Consider the following 18,812-nt stretch of genomic DNA (forward strand, 5'->3'; position numbering starts at 1 on the left):
GGTGACTTCACTCGTCGTCTCGTCCTGGTGGTCTATCCAAGCTGCAAGATTTATAACCTTCTTGTTACAATGTATCAGCTTCAACACTTTCAGTGAAGTCTTCAATAACTTCGATGACATCTTGCTGAGGGGATTTGTCATTAAAAGCCTAAAGCTGGTCATTAACAAACCTTCTCTGCAATCATCCACTGCTGTGCTAGCTCAGGCATGGGTCTGCCTGGAAAGTTGAGCTGGCTCAGAAACTTTCCAGAAGGCTGCTTTTTTATTTTTTTTTCTTGGTGCAGGGTATATTTCTTTAGGGAAAGAAAATATAGTTCCCAATCATTTCATCATTTATTTCTCATTATCTTTGGACTAACCCTTCCCTGATAGACAGAACCAAATTCAATAAACATGTACAGAACACCGCTATGGAATGGGCATGGTGCTTGGAATGAAGATCTAATTATGGAAAACAGCCCCAGCCCTCACAGGGATCCAAGGGCTCCTGTCCCCCCAAAGTTAGACACCATTTGCAGATTCTAAGTAATATGGCAGACCATATTTAATGCTCTAAGCATTCTTTCCTTCACCTTTTACCAACTTCTAAAAAACAAATGCTCTTACTATGCACACTTTAGAGATGAGATGAAGAACGCCTTGGGCTCCCTAAAGTTACTAACCTCATAAGGAACAGATCTCAAACTCCTGCCTGACAAGACTTAAACACTTTCACTTCCTCCAAGTAAGTATCAGGGTTGGGCCAGGAAAAAGGCAAAGGTTATAGAATTCTAAGTGCAGGGAAAATTATAAGCTGAGCTGAAGGTTGCAAAATGCTGGCCTGTGTAAGCAACAAGATGGGCACGATGGAGTCCTGCCCTTGGGGCAACCCGCCGTGGCTTCAAGCACCTCCCCTCCCACAACAACAGTGGGCTTCAAAGCACTATCCTCTTGTATGCGTTTTGCTGTTACCTCCTCCCAGCTCTGGCCTGGTGAACACTGGTGTTAACAGATAAAGTATAACCAGAAAATAAGATGGATGTTTACGTCACAATTTAAAAGTCATCACAGTAGGATATATTGCCCTTATTCTCCCTCAGGAAACACCTTTTGACTTCAAACACACTTTTTTTGTTGTTTCTCTCGCTTTCTGAAATACTTCTGGAAGTCCTCTTTCATGAGGGTCTTTGTGTGGCCACCCTGAATTCATGTAAATACTTCCAGCAATTTCTATCAAATAAAGAGTCTGTGCCCCCCCCCTCCGCCCCATCCACCTCATTCATTGGACCTGGCATTGTCAAAATCCTGGCTCCTCCTTAAAGTTAAAATAAAAGAAAGGTAAATGTTTTGACTCCATTCAGAAAACTGAGGTGGCCAAAACTAAAGACATTCAATAAAGAGAACTCCAGAATTGCTTCAGAAAGTGAAAAGAATGAGAGACTAGGAGGGTTCAAAGCAATGGGAGCTATTTTGAGGGGCGTTAATGTCAACATGTCTTCTACTGTTGTAGTTATTTTTAACTTCAGCATCACCATATTTTTTATCATACTTCGTATAGTAAAGATTCATAAGATGTTATTGGAAGATAACTAAACCCCTAAAGTACAAAACTGTGACACAGCAATCCCCAGTTACATGATGGCTGGTTTTGCTGTCAACAACTTGATTTTTTACCAGTCAGCTCTCAGAAACAAGGAATGAAGTTGTTGCTTTTTCCTCCATAACATTGAGACCTGCAATAGTCAAAGGGCCAATTTTACAGCATTCATCAAAAGCTTTAAATAACTGATAGAAAACCATGCAGATAGGGGGAAATATTCTGTTACAACATGAAAAAGGGGGAAAAAGAATGAAAAATAATTAGTCTTTGAATAAGGGTGTCTTAAAATAGTAAAGAAATTGATTTGGAGGTGATAGGAGTATGTTTAAGGCTGCACACTTTGTAATAATCCTTGTCATTAGTAAAAGACCTAATCTGGGCTGGGCAATTGGTGGAAAGTTTTTGGGCAATGACTTCTTAAATAGAATCTTGTAACAACCTTTCCCAGGAAAGCATTATTTTCAGATTTACATGTAAACAAACTAAAGATTGAGCAGTTTGTCACAGTTCCCTCACCAGGCAACTTGCAGAGCTGGAATGCAAGCCTGGTTTATGTTGCTTCAAGATTTCAGGGTTGCTTTTCTGTTGTCTGCATGAATGAAAATATATTCTATTTAAAGATGTTTAAGCATAATTAAATAATACAATGATTTCAAAGGCACTAGCTTGAGCTGGGGAGATAGCTCAGCAGTCTAAGCACCTGCCTGGCAAGGTCAAGGACTCAGGTTCAATTCTCAGTACCACATACCATGTTGGCCTTGGAACCCCAAGCCCACCATGATGGCCACAGAAACCAGGGGTGGTGGTGCAGGCCTGTAATCCCAGTGCTTGGGAGGCTGAGTCAGGAGGATCACTATGAGTCTGAGCTGCATAGTGAGACCCTGTATCAAGTAAATGAATAAATAAGAACCTTTTTTATAAAGGCACTGGTTAATTTCTCTTTTTTCCCTTCGAAAAACAACTCTCCATCTCTGTGTCTGCCTGTCTGGCTGTCTCTCTTCCTGTCTTTCTCTCTCTCTCCTCTCTTTCTCTTTCTTCCTCTCCCTCTTTCACCCTCTCCCTCCTGCCTTTCCCAAAAGGAAACAGAAACATTAGCTATTATCTTACTTTTTTTTTACTGCTCAATTAATGGCTGTGGGATTTTACCTGAAGAGATCTGTAAGCCTGCCAGGCAGACACCATTGATCCAACTATAGTGTCATTATGAGCCTGTCCATATTCGTGATGTTGGAGGGAAAGCTTTGTTCCTGGAATCGCAAGGCCATCATCCATCTGATGCCCTGGGTTTCAGTGGGCCGTCACCTGCCGAGTGTCCCACAAATGTCTTCCATGGTCTGTGATTAGTTTTAATCGCTTGCAGGATGCTCCCTACTAGGAACGTTCTTGCCTGCAAAGATCATCAGCGCTACCTCAAAGGAGTCGCAGAAAAATCTATGCATTGCTTCAGCTCAGCTTTTCTGATGAGAAGTAATATATGGGGTACCTGAGCTTTGTTCAAGGTCAAAAAAATGATTGGTTCTTTTAGAGAAAGCAAAAGATACAGGGATGCCAAGACACCAAACATAAAAAAGGGTTCTGCATAGGAAGACGAAAGGCACTTTGATTTAAAAAGCCCAAAACTAGGGCTGGCAAGATAGCCTAGCCAACTAAGATCCTACTTGGCAAGTGCAGGGACTGGGTTCGATCCCTGGAAACACCTGCTGTGCTGACCCAGCCCCCACCCCACAGCCCCCAGGCACACTGAGCTAGTCACTGAGTCCACGCATGGTGGTGCATGCCTATAATCCCAGCCATAGGGAAGCTGAAAACAGGAGGAGCACTACAACTCCAAGATGCATAGTGAGACCCTGAACCAAAAACATGAAAAACAGAAAGCTCTAAACTTATAGATCCTACCTACCAGCAAAGCAATAATATTTACAATATATACATTCTCTCCTCTTCCAGAAAGTATTAATGAGGGACTTTGTGATTTGAGCAAATGACTAAGGCGCTTTCAAAGTCAGTTTCCTCTTTTGTAAAAAAGGAAGAAAATGTCCCTATCATTCTTTTTTAGAATAGAATAACTACAGGGATGTAGATGGATTTTGGGAAAAACTGGCATTTGACACTCAAGCACCATCAAGGAATTTTTTTCTTTTCTTTCCTTAAAGCACCAGTATCTTTCTTCTCACTGCTCCTAAGTTTGTATAGCAGAACAAAGTGACTAATTTTTCTAAACTTGCACCTCACCCCCAGAGTCTAAGATAAATCTAGTCATCCAAGTTCAAAATCCCAGCAAGGAGCTGTGGTTGGCTCATCTCATGTCACATGACTGTACATAGGCCAATCAGCCTTCACTTGACATGTTCAGTATTCTATCCCACTTGCCAAACTGACCCTGTGTTATGCATCTTGGTAAGAAGTGGGTGGTTTATAGGAGAGAGGGGTTTGTTACAAGGAAAAAGAGTTTGACCACAGCAGAAATTACTGGAGCCTACTATAAGAATGCATGAAAAAATCTGTCACTAATCTTTTCCATAATAAATGTACTTATGTGCAGTTTTTTGGTATTGTGTATAATTTCTGCCTAGTTTTAAATTATATATATATATATCCTAAACAAAATGGTGTTATCTGTTAGCTACACTCAGTATAGATATTGTTAAGATTCAGAAGAGACCATAGATGGTAAGAATAACAGATGTTTTAAGGGCATAATCAAGTTGCTCCCTGACTTATGATGGAGTTAAGAGTCCCAGTACACCCATCAGTAAGTCAAAGATGTATTGAGTACACTTAATCTACTGCGTGTTATAGTTAGCCAACAGTACACAGTGGGGTCTCCCGATCTCTTTAGTGAGTGGAAGCAGGCTCTCTCCGTTGCTGCCCAGCAGTGAGAGTGTGGAACAGCAAGGCACTGGCTCAGAGAAATATCAAAAATCAAAATTCTAGGATGAGTCTCTAACAAACACAATCACCATCATGAAGCTGATGAATAACTCAAATCATCATAGTATGGGCACTCTTTGTACTTCTCCTTCCAATAAGCACAAAATAGAAGCTCAATGTTTCACAAGGAAGGTTTTGTTTCTTAGCCAGATCCTTTCTCCTGTCCCTTAGAAACTCAATTCTCCTCACATTTTCAGCTTGTTAGGTTTGCTTTGGTTTTGAGCTTTTGAATAGCTAGGGATTGAACTATATTCCTAGTCATTTCCTTTCTTTTTGTTAAGTTTGAGACAGGGTCTCACTAAGACACTAAGTTCCCAGAAAAGGCTCAAACTATAATCCTCCTGTTTCAACTTCCCAGAGTGCTAGGATTATAAGAGTGTGGCACCACACCCAGCTTCTGTATCTAAATCAGTTTATTAAGAGGTTCAACACTGAATTTTTAGCATTAAAAAACTAAGGAACTACATATAGTAGTTCAAACAATTTCAAAATTCAATAAAATGTCCTCATATGATTAACATTAAAAAATCGCCACATGGGAAGTTAAATGGCCCAGTTTCCATTTTTTTCCCCTCTTCCCAAATATACACAGAACAACTCTCCATCAGACATCTGTGCCACCTGTACCCAGAAACCTGCCTGATCCACCTATCTGCCCTTCAGAAAGAAACCTACAAATATCAGTATGTTTACTGCACAGGAAGCAATAAGAAGGAATCTCAAAGAACTAGAGGCTGTCTTATCAGAAGGTTAATTGCCCCCTAAAGGAATCAACTTGGTACATCATGCACAAGAGCTCTTGCTTGGACTAAATGGTAGGCATCCAATTACCCTGTGCTGATAAATGCCAGACCTGAGTGAGAGTTCCAGCCAATGTATTTCAGATTTTAAAAAGATGCTTGGGCTGGGGAGATAGCTTGGTGGTGTAAGTGCCTGCCTGGCAAGCTCAAAGACCTGGGTTCAATTCCCTAAGACCACATGCCATGCTGGGCCTGCACTGTATTCTCAGTGCTGGGGAGGCTGAGACAGGATGATCACTATGAGTCCAGCTGCATAGCAAGACCTTGTACCAAATAAATAAATAAATTTATAAAGTAAAATAAAAAGACACCACGTGACATTGCTTTCCTTCTGACTGATCCCAAAATAATATTAAATAATTTTGGAAAGAATAACTCCAAGACTCTTCAAATATGATAATAAGAGGTGAATATGGTACCATGGAAAATTACAAAATTAAAAGTCTCACTTTGCACTCAGTCATGATGCTCCGATCTGATGTTTTTGTAGAGAGAAGGAATAAGATTTAGGAATCAGCAATGTCCCGAGCAACAACATTCCAAAAAGGTGTGAGGTGAGAAGCTAACTAGACTAGAAATGCTTGTCATTAATTATTATCCCTTTTTATTTCTTTTCAAACATGATAAGAATTGCATAAGAGGAAAAGAGAATGACAATATTGTCGTAGAACACAATTCGTATATTCTCTGGGACACAAAGCTGCTTCTGAGGGGGCTTCTTGCTTCTAGCCTGCACGGAACACACACTAATGAAGGGCTCATGCCATTTTGAACTTCACTGTATAAATGCTGACTTGAGTCCTGTAAATTCATTGCTTAGCAATTAGGATATGAAAGTATGCACATACACATGGTACAGGTGATTTTTTTTAATAATTAATTTTCTTTCCTTCTATTTTTGTTCCTTTCAGCCAGGGGGGTGAAAAATGCTGAAAACAGTTGCTTTTTATGTGATCCCATTTCAAGAGGCTGAAACTAAGCCAACATCTTCACCTTCTTCTTTCCAAACACTTGTTCCCCCTCTTCTAATTATATTGCTTTACAGTGATTTACATGAATTTCAGCTTTCAAAATCATTGGTCTTTGCTGCATGCAAATAAGCACATGGGGAAATTATATTAAGTTTGCACAATTGATCTTTCATCATTTCAAATGGTACCTTTGAGCAGTTCCTGAAACGTCTGTCTGAAACATTCCCAGCGCTCAGTGTCATCCATAGATGGGGGGTCGTCCTGGGGAAACCCATTCTCAGTGATGTAAATTATAGGGTTATTATACGTGTCCTAGAACAAGATAGTAGTTTTATTCTAAACAGATGTTTTTTTTTTTTTTTTAAAAAAGCCCATAAAATCAGGTGCATTACCCTCTATCTTCCTGAAGCTACAACCCCAAAACTAGTTTTCATCAAATTGCACTGACCCTATTAACTTAATTTTCCACGCGCTGACCTTTTATGACTAACAATGGAGAAGCAAAACTGCGCAAATGTCCATGAAGACAGTCAAATGACTCCTATTATAATGTGAAGACAGAAATATCTTTCTTCCCATCAGCATCTGCTCACTGTCACTGTTCCTTAACCCCTTGGTCCCACTGACAGCTACAATCTCTGCTGCACCACAGGAAGGGTCCTGAAGCTGGTTAACTTGAAATTTTAATTTCAGCTACCTGGATGGCATCGAGCACAGCAGAGACCCAGAAAGGATCCAGCTAGCTCTTTTCTTAAAATACATTTTAATAATCACAGTATCACACCAGCCTGACAAGTATGTCCAAGCTGCTCTTATTGCTACAGCTGACTTTAATAGCAAATTCAAACAACTGGCTTTGAAGCAAATAACCAATTTAAATCTTCATCGGTTCTTCTCAAGTCAAAACTTGAATACGCTATTATCTAAAAATCATCCTTTTTCAGCTCCATAAGTATTCCTAACCTTTGCTGGTCCTGCTTCCTGCACACACACAAATCATGCAGTTACCTTAATATAGTTAAGCAGCTTGCGTAGTCCCCATGGCACCACACGGACCCACCCAAATCCTTTCCAAGAAGGATCTGAGAAAAGCTCAATCTCCGCATCCTGAGGAATACCAAGCTCTGCTTCCTTATTTTCCTTGTGCTTGATGAAGCGAGTTGTATAATATTGCACAGCAAAGAAATCAGCAGTGCCCTTGATCATTTTCTTCTCTTCTTCTGTGAATTCAAAAAGCCTCGAAGATGGATAGCCTTGCTTTACACTCATGGAGGCGATCTGGGACTTGACAAGTTCAGGATAGTCACCATCAATGAATATAGGTTTAGCAAAGAAATCAAATTGGAAGTTGATGGCTCTTTGAGCAGCTTTCTGGTCCAGCACTGAGTTGGAATTTGCTGGTTCTGACCAGATACAAAAAAGTGATAGGGACACCATACCCTTCTGCTCTTTCCGGAATAAGCGATCATAACTGTGCCAGGCTCTGGCATGAGCCTTAATCATGTTATGAGCTGCCTGATAACCACCAGTGCCAACATGAGGAACACCAGGAGGAAATAATCCTAAATCATACCCCAATGCACTCATAACATTGGGTTCATTCAAGGTGATCCACAGCCGGACTCGATCCCCAAATGTGCTGAAGCAAAACTGGGCGTATTTGTCAAAGACATCAATGATGGTATCTGAAAACCATCCACCCTGGTCTTCTAAAGCCTGAGGCAAATCGAAATGGTAGATGGTCACCACAGGTATGACTCCATTAGCTAACAAATCATCAATGATCTTGTTGTAATAGTCAATGCCTAAGAGAGAAAGAAAAAAAAAAAAGCAAGAAAAAATTTACTTAAGTATGTTGGGAATGTGTTGATCAGGATAAATTCTTATGCAAAACAGATTTGTTTACTTCCTTGGTAGAATCAACAGACAGCTGAAAGGAAATGTCAAGAATTCCCTGACTATAGGCATGGTGGTGCACACCTGTAATCCCAGAGATCAGGAGGCTGAGGCAGGAGGATCACCTCAAGTTCAACCTACCAGTTGACTAACTGGTGAGTTCAAGGCCAGCCTAAACTGCATAGTGAGACCCTGAGCTGCAAAGAAATATCATGAACCTGTCGATGATGATACTATCGATAATGATAATAATAATAATAATAATAATAATAATTATAATTCCCTAACTAGTTGGCCAGGGATACTTGTTTGGAAACATACATTTGGACAAGTTGCTGTCACCAAGTATTGAGCTTTTTTTCCACTTATTAACAATGTTTTATATAGTTGCTTGTGTAGTCATTTTTGTTTCCTTACCCTAATGGAATAGAAGTCCCAGGAGAGTAAGAGTCTTAGCTATCTAGTTTACCTTGATATTTCCAAACTTTGGAACACTGTCAGAAATTTAGATATAAATTTAATATATCTAAATGTAATAAGAATTTATTAGAATATAATAAGAATTTCTTTGAATGAATGAAATTCAGCTGTATTAAACCTAAAACATGGATATAGATGACTATCTTATTGCTTTTCTAGACTTACAGTCTTATAAATCTAGGAAAGAAGATCTGCTGAACAGAAACAAGAGTTCAGCCTCTGTCCCAGGACAGGTATTCTAAGTGAAGGTAGTCAGAGGCTTGAGACATTCTGAGTCCCTGGTACTCAGCCATCTTTGGAGGGTTGCATGTGGCAAATAGTGCCCATGGTACTGGAATTCATTTATTTATTTATTTATTTATTTACTTATTTACTTACTTATTTGCAGTGCTGGGGATAGAACTCAGGACCTTGCACTTGCCAGGCAGGTGCTTATTGTACTGAGCTATCTCCCTGGCCTGTGCCTATGGAACTCTTCCAAAATCAAGAACAACATTATTAAGTTGAAAGACACCCTGCCTCAGAAACAAAACCTAGAAAATAGTAAGTACGGCCTCGGGATGACTATTATGTTGGAAGAGCTTTCTCAGGAAACGCTGATGTTAGCATTGCACATGATTTCATGTTTAAGAATAGGAAGGAAACTGAAGCTTGGAAAAAAGAAGCTGGTCTTTTCTTAAAGTGGTTCCAAAAAAAAAAAAAAGGAAGTGGTTTCTTGGATGGATATTATAAAGTCATATGTAGGATTACCTTGTGTTGAAAGATAGCTTTCATAGTTATTTTTCTTTAGCATTTGCTCCTCCAGTTTTGAAAAATCGTAATTCAAAGTTTTGCATTCTTATCATGTGTTCATTGTTCATTACCTAACCACACATTGATCGAGAAATTGTCATATGTTATAAACATAGTAGACACTGACCTTTTTCTTAGGGAGCTTAGCAAGAGGAACTACAGGCAAATTTATAGACAAGCACAACACGGTCCAACATAAAGATAAAGTACAGAGAACTATTAAACCCAACCTAATCATAGGGTATTTTAAAGCAATATAAAGAATTATTTCAAAAGTGAACTATGGCACTAGGACACCTAATTTTAGTCCCAACTTCTTCACTTTGCACAAGTTCCTTGATCTGTCTGAATAATCTTTCCACTCTGCAAAATGTGGATAATTAATAGCAGCCTCCATCAATAAATTATGAGAGTTTAATGAGTTGATAAATTGAACATATTTACAAACATTCTTAGCATATGGTAAGATCTTAGCAGAGGTCAGCTATCATTTTAGTAATAATTATTATTGTTATTTTTATTATTAGTAACATCTAAGCTGATGCTTAAAGGATGAATATAAATTACCCACATATGCCAAGGAGAAAGGAGTTATTCAGTAGGATCTTAAGGGGACAGAAATATGCAGAAGATCAAAGAATGTGTAAAATTTTAAAAAATGAGCAAAACACTTTATGTATTTATTTGGTTCATTATAGCAGCAAAGTCAGCCACCACCAACTGAGTTTGGCAGATACTCAACAGCAGTCAAGGGAGAAGAAAAGCTTTATAGTAAAAAATGTGGGTGGGCTGTGCACAGGACAGCTGGAACATGGTCGTCTAGAGGCAGATCATCCTGGATCACTGGTTTGGGGGCACATACTGGTTTGGGGCACCCTACACTCTGGTTGGTCCTGAGTTGGAAGAAAGACTATAGAAAGGGCAACAAAAGTTAGAGAAGATCCGGTTGTTGGTCAGGTGCTAACTAGGAGAACTGACTGACGCAGAGGTTGCATCTGGCTTCTTAGGTGGGCCAGAGTCTTCTTTTGTTATGCTACCTGACCATTGTTTGTGTATTCATTCCCTTGAAGAGTAAATCTCCTTCAAGGAACTGTGAGAGAAACACATCACAAGAGTGAGGTCAGAGAGAGGAAATCGGGGTAGACAGAAGACAAACTGCGAAGTTATGTGCTGTCAGTCCATCCGCCATCCATCTGTCTGGCTGAATAAGTACTTTTCATAACAGTTTACTTTCCAAATTAGAACACAGTATGAAACATCTATGTGCTATTGAGACACATCCATATGCTATTCTTATCAGATACAAAAGTTACATTTCTTGTTATAAAAGTCTTGCTTTATCTTGGTCTTTACCATCCTGCAGAAAAGTATAAAAACAAGGTATGTAAAGTAAAGCCATAATAATATGCTGAGCTATAAAACACTCTAATCAACAACTTCTGCAGATAACCCACTACTATTGTGGACTGCTGGACTATGTTGGATTGTTTTGTTGAATTCAAGCTATTACTTCGTAGGCAGAATAACATTCTTTCAAAGATGTCCATCCCTAATCTGTGGAATTGATGAATGTTACCTTAAACAGAAAGAAACTTTACAGATGTGATTAAAGTGAGAAGATTTCCTCAGATTTTGTAGGTGGACCCAATACAACCACATGACCTTATAGGTAGAAGAATAGAGCAGAAAAGTAGGTCAGAAAGGTCCTACCGGAGTTGGGGTAGAGAAGACAGAAGCTCAAGAAGTACTTAACTCACACGTCAAAGAATGCAGGTGGTGTCTACAAGTTGAACATGATCTCCTGCTGACAGCCAGCAAGAAAACGAGGGACTCAATCCTGTGACCAAAAGGAACTGGAGTCGGCTGACCACTTGAAGTAGCCAATGAACACACTTTCCCTTCCGTGCTCCATAAAGAAAAAAAAGCTTTACCAGCCCCCTGATTTTATTCTTGGAGAGACTTGTGTGAGAATTCCAAGCAACAGAACTCTAAGAGCACAGCACAACTGTTTGTTGTTTTGGATTAGTTTGGTTTGTCTGTTTGTTTCTGTGTTTGGTCATTTACAAGGTCTCACTATGCTCAGACTGCTAGTGAGCCTCCTCCTTTGTTCTTAAACATGGTCTCATTATGTAGCTGAGGATGGCCCTGAACTCACTATGTAGCCCAAGCTAGCCTGAAACTCACTGTGATCTGCCTGACTCACCTTCCCAAGCACTGGGATTACAGGTGTGTGCCACAGCACCCTGTTTACATATGGTTTTAAGCACATAGGTTTGGGATAATATTCTTGTAGTAGCAAGGGAAAGTTAACACACTCACCAACATTAATAAAGCTTTCCTTCTTTTTTATCAATTGAAAAAAATTTTCCCTAACCCAGGTCTGGGCCTCTAAAAGCCACATTTCCTCATTTATAAATGAGATTTCAAAAAACAATCTGATAGCAAAATTTGGATATCAGTGTATTTAAGAGTTTTCCTCACCAACTCTTTCCATTGACTTTGAATATAAAAATAATATTAAGTTTTCTTTGCTGAATTCATAGGTTAGGTACTAGATAATGCACATTTTGCTTAATCCTGATACTTAGCCCAAGAGATGGGCATTTTCACTCTTATGGAATAAATGAAAAAACTAATATTCTTAGCATTGTCAAATGGCATAGCTTTCATTTAATCCCAATCTGTCTCAATGAAAAGACCAAACTGTTCCCATTTGAACTCTATGTTTCCATGTTAATGAATATCCCTAATCCATAAAGATATGACTGTGTTTCAATAATCTTAATATTTATTTACTTCAGGCCAGATCAAGGACAGCAGATTCTTATATTTCTTTCCATTAAGAAAGAATTACTAGTGATTTGCAATCAATGTAAGTCAAACAACATGATAATCAGAGTTAAACTAAAGGCATAAATGTTAAGAGAGAATTGTGTAAGTAATAGTGAATATTTCAGCACCAGCGTCTTCACTTCCGGTTTGTGCCATTTATCCGATGCTATAGCGAAGCTTCTCCATGAGAAAGGGAAATCTCACAAACTCAGTCAAAGGCTCATGGGCAAATCCCTTGACCTGAACACCTTTCCTCACCTGTAGACGAGAAGTGTTAAGAGTGCCACCTTATGACTGTCATGAGTATCAGATGAAAATAAACTGACACAGGGCATTTAGCTTTGTTTATCGGGTTGGTACAATTCAGTGATAATTTGTTCTCTGACGAAATGTACATTTTTTAAAATATTTATTTATTTATTTATTTATTTATTTATTTATTTAATTTGATACAGTGTCTCACTATGCAGCTTCGACTCCTAGTGATCCTCCTGTTTTCAGCCTTTCCAGTGCTGGGGTTAAAGGTGTGGGGACATGGCAAACCCGGGATTTCAGACCCTTCCACTTGCCAAGCAGGCACTTAGGCAGCGGAGCTGTATCCCAGGCCCTAAATGTCTATTTTTAAATGATGGTGGATCCCCAACATAGGTTATGTCATGAGTATTCTTCACTCTCAAGAGGTTCAGGCAGAGGGATCATGAATTCCAGCTGAGCCTGGGAAACACAACATACCTATATCACCACACACACACACACACACACACACACACACACACACACACTTAAAACTGCTATGAGCTTCTTTGGTGTCCAATACCATATTCTCTGCTTTAAGCTCACTGATGCCGATCTATAGACATGAAGTACATTGAGTCAAAGGACTTTTAGATATAAGGAAAATAAAATACCCACAGCTAGAACTCAGGGGAATTGAAATAGTGAAAACTTTTGTCTAACAGGGAAAGTGGACTCTTCCATCCCTGTTTGATATTGTTTGTGTCTAAATGTGCCCTAAAAGCCTCATGAGGTCACCGGGGGCAGGTTTTTCAGAGGCACCAGAATCTAGAGTTAGTGACTGGTTTATTGTCTAGTGCTAGGCTTAGGAGTTTGAGCATTACACCTGCCCTGGGGTGGTAGCTCGCATACAATATAAGGGAGGAAAAAAGGCTTTCTTCTCCCCATTTCTGCTCTTGCTGTCTTCTACTGCCATGAATGGCTGCCTTCTGCCATGCCACCCGGTAGAGCCAGCTAAGTGTGCACTGAAACCTCACAAACTGTGAGCTAAATAAACCTTCCCTTCCTTAATTTTGGGCATATTTTGTCTCAGCAATGAGAGAAAAGTAAGGAACATATTGCTTCTCTTAATACGTCAGTCATGTCCCCTTCCTTCTTTCTGAAATGGTTCTCTCTGTGCCCAATCTATGATCATCTCAAATGGCCATCCCAGCTCCAAAGATACTTCAAGTCCTGGTGTCATCCACTGAAGACCTCAGTCTCCAAACACCCTTGGGGAAGGAAGGCAACTGGGCAAGCTCACCTTTTCAATAGATCACACAAGTTAGCTGAGACAGGCAACAAAGGCTTTCTTTTGTCCTGTCATTTGTACCACACATGGAGCAGGATTTTACATAATGAAGAAAATATAGGCTAATTCTCTCTTGTTCACACATCTCTAAATTCATACCATTGTCCTAGGGTTTTTTGGGGTTTTTTTTTTCAACATGGTCTATACTAGTTAGCTGTTGCTCCTATAACAAATTACCACTCAAAGGTAAAAACCAACACAAACGTATTAACTTAGAACTTGGATCCAAAATGTAAATGGCTCTCAATGGGCTAAAATATAGATAGTTGGGCTAGGGAGATAGCTCTGTGGTCTAAGCACCTGCCTGGCAAGCTCAAGGACCCAAGTTCAATCCCCGGTACTGCATGTCGTGTAAGCCCCGGAACCCCAACAGCACCATGCAGGTCCTGCTCCCTGGTGTGCTGTGCCTGCCACCGAGATCCAGCATGGTTGCACACCCCTGTAACCCCAGTGCTGGGGAGGCTGTGACAGGAGGATTCTTACAATTCTACACTGTGGAGTGAAACACTGTACCAAATAAATAAATAAATAAATAAATAAATAAATAAAACGTCAGCTTCAGGGCTGCATTTCACTGGGGGGCTGTCAAATATCTTGCCTTTTCCAGGTGTTAGAGCCCTCCTTTATGACCCCCTTCATGGACCCTTCTTCCATTTCTATCCTCAACTCTCCTCTGTTTCATTCCTCATGTCTCTGAGTCTGATCTTCCTGCATTGGCTTAGGAGGACCCATGTGATTACTTGGGAGTTCACAGACAATCCAGAACTTTCTCCACACTTCCATATCCTTAATTTATTATTTATTTTTATGTAAAGGGGAAAAAACAAAATTTCAAAACAAGATAATAGGAGGGTAGTAATGATTAATACATTGTGTGTGATCATTAAATTAGTTACTCAGGGTAAAATATATAAGCATTATCCAAGCAATATTAGCACTAATCTTTCTTTTCAATGACCTAAGAGAAATAATTAGTAGTATAATAATCTGAATATATATCTATACATTTTTCCCTTCATTCTTTGCTCCTTTCTTCCATTCCATTTTCTCTTTCCTTTTTAAAAGTTTCTCCCATTTACTTTTTGGATCTTATTTACTTTTCTGGCTCTCACACCAGGGAGACAATACGATGTTTTCACATGTGCAGCTGGTTTATTTCACTTAGGAATATGGTCTCAAGTTGCATTCATTTACCTATAAGAGTTTACATTTTATCTTTTCTTTATGGCTGGGTAGTACTCCATCATATATAAAGACCACATCTTTTTATCCATTCTTCATTAGATGGGCATTTGAATCATTTCCAAGATCCAGCTATTATACATTGTACTGCTATGAACATGGGCATACATATATTGCTATGGTATGATGTTTTTCATTCTTCTTGCATGATACCCAGCAAGGGAATAGCTGAGATAATTGGAACTTCCAATCCTAGTTTCTTGAGGAATTTCTACACTGATTTCCAGGAAATAGTGGTTGCAGTAGCCTACACTCCTACCAACAGTGGAGAAAAGTTCCTTTTTCCCATTACAAGTGCACCCCCAGCATTTGTTATTGGTTGATTTCTTGACAATAACCATTCTTTCTGTGGTGAGATGCAATCACAGTGCTGTTTTAATTTGCATTTCTTGAATGACCAGTGATGTTGAACATTCTTTCATATATTTACTTGCCATTTGTATTTCTTCATCTGAGAAGTATTTATACATCTCAGATGCCCATTTTGGGACTGGTTATTTAACTTTGGGGGTCTGATATTTTTTGAGTTCTTTGTATGCTTTTAACTAATTGTTTGTCTGAGGAACAGCTCACAAACATTTTTTCCCACATTGTGGGTTGTCTCCTCACAATATTGGTTGTATCTATTGTTGTGCAAAGTTTTTTTTAATAAGTTGGGATCCCCATTCATTCTTTGTGACAGTTCCTATGTGATTGGGATTTTACTCATAAAGTCTTTGCCTACACCAATGACTTCCAGAGATTTATCTATTCTACCTTCCAGCAGATTTAATGTTTCTGTTTTAATATTTAGATCTTTCACCTATTTCAAATTTAGGTTAGTGCATGTGGAAAGCTATGAATCTAGTTTTAATCTTCTCTCCATGTGGAGAGCCAGTTTTTCCAGCACCATTTATTAAAGAGTCTATCCTTCTTCCAATGATTGTGTCTGGTTCCTTTGTCAAAGACAAGTTGGCTGAGTGTGTCTGGAGTTGTTTCTTCCAATCTATTCCATTGATCTTTGAGTCTGTGTACTTGTGAGTACCACACTATTTTTATCACAGTAGTCTAATAGTACAATTTTAAGTCAGGGATTGTGATGACGCTTGCCTTGTCTTTGTTGCACACAATTTCCTTTGCTATTCTAGATCTCTTCTGGTTTCAAATGAACATTAGGATTGTTTTCTCTAATTTTCTAAGATATACTGTTGTAATTTTGATTAGAATTGCATTCAATCTGTGTAACAGGTTTGGAAGTATAGAAATTTATACTGTATTGGTTCTTCCTATCCCATGAGCTCAGGCAGTCTTTCCATTTTTCTGATTTTCTCTTCAATCTCCTTTTTCAGAGTACTATAGTTTTCAATATAGAGGTCTTTTACATACTTCAATAGGTTGATTCCTATGTAATTGATTTTTTGGATTTTATTGTGAAAGGTGTTGCTTTCCTAATTTGTCTCTCAGTGAGCTATTTATTTGTGTACCAGAAGGCTATTGGTTTTTTGAGTGTTGAGTTTGTATACAACTATGTTGCTGAATTTGTTTATTAAATCTGGCATTTTGCTGAAGTTCTTGGGGTCTTCTATGTAGAATGTCATGTCATCTGCAAATGACAAAAACTTCTTCTTTTCCTATATTTATTCATTTTATTTCTATCCCTTATCTAACTGCACTGGCTAATGTTTCCAGGGCCATGTTGAATAAAAGTAGAGATAAGGGACATCCTTGTCTTATACCTGATCTTACAGTGAAAGCTTTCAGTCTTTATTCATTTGGTATTATATGGGCTATTGGTTTGTCATAGAATGCTTTTATTAAATTGAGATGAAGAATTCCACTTTGATGTTAACCATTCTTTCTTGGATGAGATGGAATCTCAGTGTTGATTTGATTTGCATTTCTTGAATGACCAATCTCATCTTTTTTGAAAGTTTCTTCACTTCAAAGCAAGTCTCCAACAGAGACTATTCCAATTTCCAACATCTATTCCAATTTCCTGTAGACTTTTTTTTTTGAATGATGAATGGGTGTTGGACTTTGTCAAAAGTTTTTACTGCATTTATTGAGATAATCATAAGATTCTTTGTCCTCAGCTGTGGTAATATGGTGTGTTACACTTATTGATTTCCATATATTGAACCATCCTAGAATTCCTGGGATGAAATTCACTTGGTCATGGTATACAATATTCTTGATGATTTGCTCAATTCTGTTTACCAGTTTGTTATGTTATTGAGGATTTTGCATCTATGTTCACTAGATAGACTGGCCTATAGTTCTCTTTCTTAATTCGTCCTCAGGTTTACATATAAGGGTAATGCTTGCTACCAGGAATGAATTTTGGAGTATTGTAACATTTTCATTTTACTTTTAGAGTTTTAGAAGTAGTGGTGTTGGGTCCTCTGAATTTTTGGTAGAATTCAGCAGTGAATCCATTAGGGCCTGGGCTTTTCTTTGTTGACAGAATTTCAAATACCACAGCAATATATGCACACCAAAATACATAGCAGTGAAATTTGTCATAGTTAAAACCTGGAAATGGCCCAGATGCCCATCAACTAAGGAATGGATAAAGACTGATATTATTATTATTATTTCATTGACTGATATTATTATTTAGGATTTCTATATCTTCTTAATTCATCTGTGGTAATTCATATCTCTGTAGAAAGTTGTCAATTGATTCTGCATTCTCCATCTTATTAGAATACAAGTTTTAAAAGTAGGTGAATGACAAATGATGTTGAATATTTTTTCATATATTTAATTTCCATTTGTATTTCTTCATATGAAAAGTGTATATTCATCTCAGATGCCCATTTTTGAATTGGGTCTCTGAATTTGGGAGGGCTGACTTTTTTTTAACTCTTTATGTGATCTATATAGAATGTCTTTGTCAAAGGGACAGTCAGGTATAATTTTTTTCCAGTTTGTGGGTTTTCTTTATACTCTGTTGGAGACTTGCTTTGAAGTGCAGAAACTGTTCAAAAAGATGAGATGGTTCATTCAAGAAATGCAAATTAAATCACCACTGAGATTCCATCTCACCCCAGAAAGAATGGTTAACATCAAGAAGTCAACCAACAACAAATGCCGGAGGGGCTATGGAGAAAAAAGAACACTTCTGCACTGTTGGTGGGAGTGAAGACTGGTAGAACCACTATGGAAATCAGTATGGAGATTCCTTAAAAATCCAGGACTGGAGATCACATTCAAGTCAGCCATTCCACAGCTATGTATTTTTCCAGAAGAACAGAAAACCTCATACCACAGTAATATATGCACACCAAAATACATAGCAGTGAAATTTGTCATAGTTAAAACCTGGAAATGGCCCAGATGCCCATCAACTAAGGAATGGATAAAGAAGACGTCATATTTTTATGCAATGGAGGATTATTGAGCTATAAAACAGGATAAAGCTGACCTTTCAGAAAATTTTTCTGAGTTAACACACCTATAATATTCAAATAATGGAACTAAACAAGAAAAGGGGATACAGATGAATGTCCATCTTGTATCTGTGTATTCAAAGTGGTTAGAATAGATATATAGTTACAGTCTCTTAATGAATAGAGGGATTTGTTCTAATAGTGTTTGTAAATAAGATATCATGTCCGCATCTTGTAAAACAACTAACCACTAGGAAGAATGTATGCAATGTGTTAATTATTGAAACTGTCCTACCAATTTGGTTTGAAACTGTCTCATTGCTATTTGTTTCT

General features: G+C 38.5%; 1 protein-coding gene across 1 annotated transcript in view; it reads right to left on the reverse strand.

Annotated features, from left to right (window-relative positions):
• The window catches only part of LOC101590634 (cytosolic beta-glucosidase), a 136,244-nt gene that overhangs the window by 66,184 nt on the left and 51,248 nt on the right, over nt 1–18,812 (reverse strand). The window contains exons 3-4 of the mRNA XM_023699343.1: nt 7,290–8,086; nt 6,470–6,593 (exon numbers count right to left, since the gene is read on the reverse strand). Coding sequence (XP_023555111.1) covers nt 6,470–6,593; nt 7,290–8,086 — 921 coding nt within the window. The remainder of the gene's footprint in view (nt 1–6,469; nt 6,594–7,289; nt 8,087–18,812) is intronic.

Source organism: Octodon degus, unplaced genomic scaffold (genome assembly GCF_000260255.1).
Source record: "Octodon degus isolate 3935 unplaced genomic scaffold, OctDeg1.0 scaffold00006, whole genome shotgun sequence".
In the NCBI taxonomy this organism is placed as follows: domain Eukaryota; kingdom Metazoa; phylum Chordata; class Mammalia; order Rodentia; family Octodontidae; genus Octodon; species Octodon degus.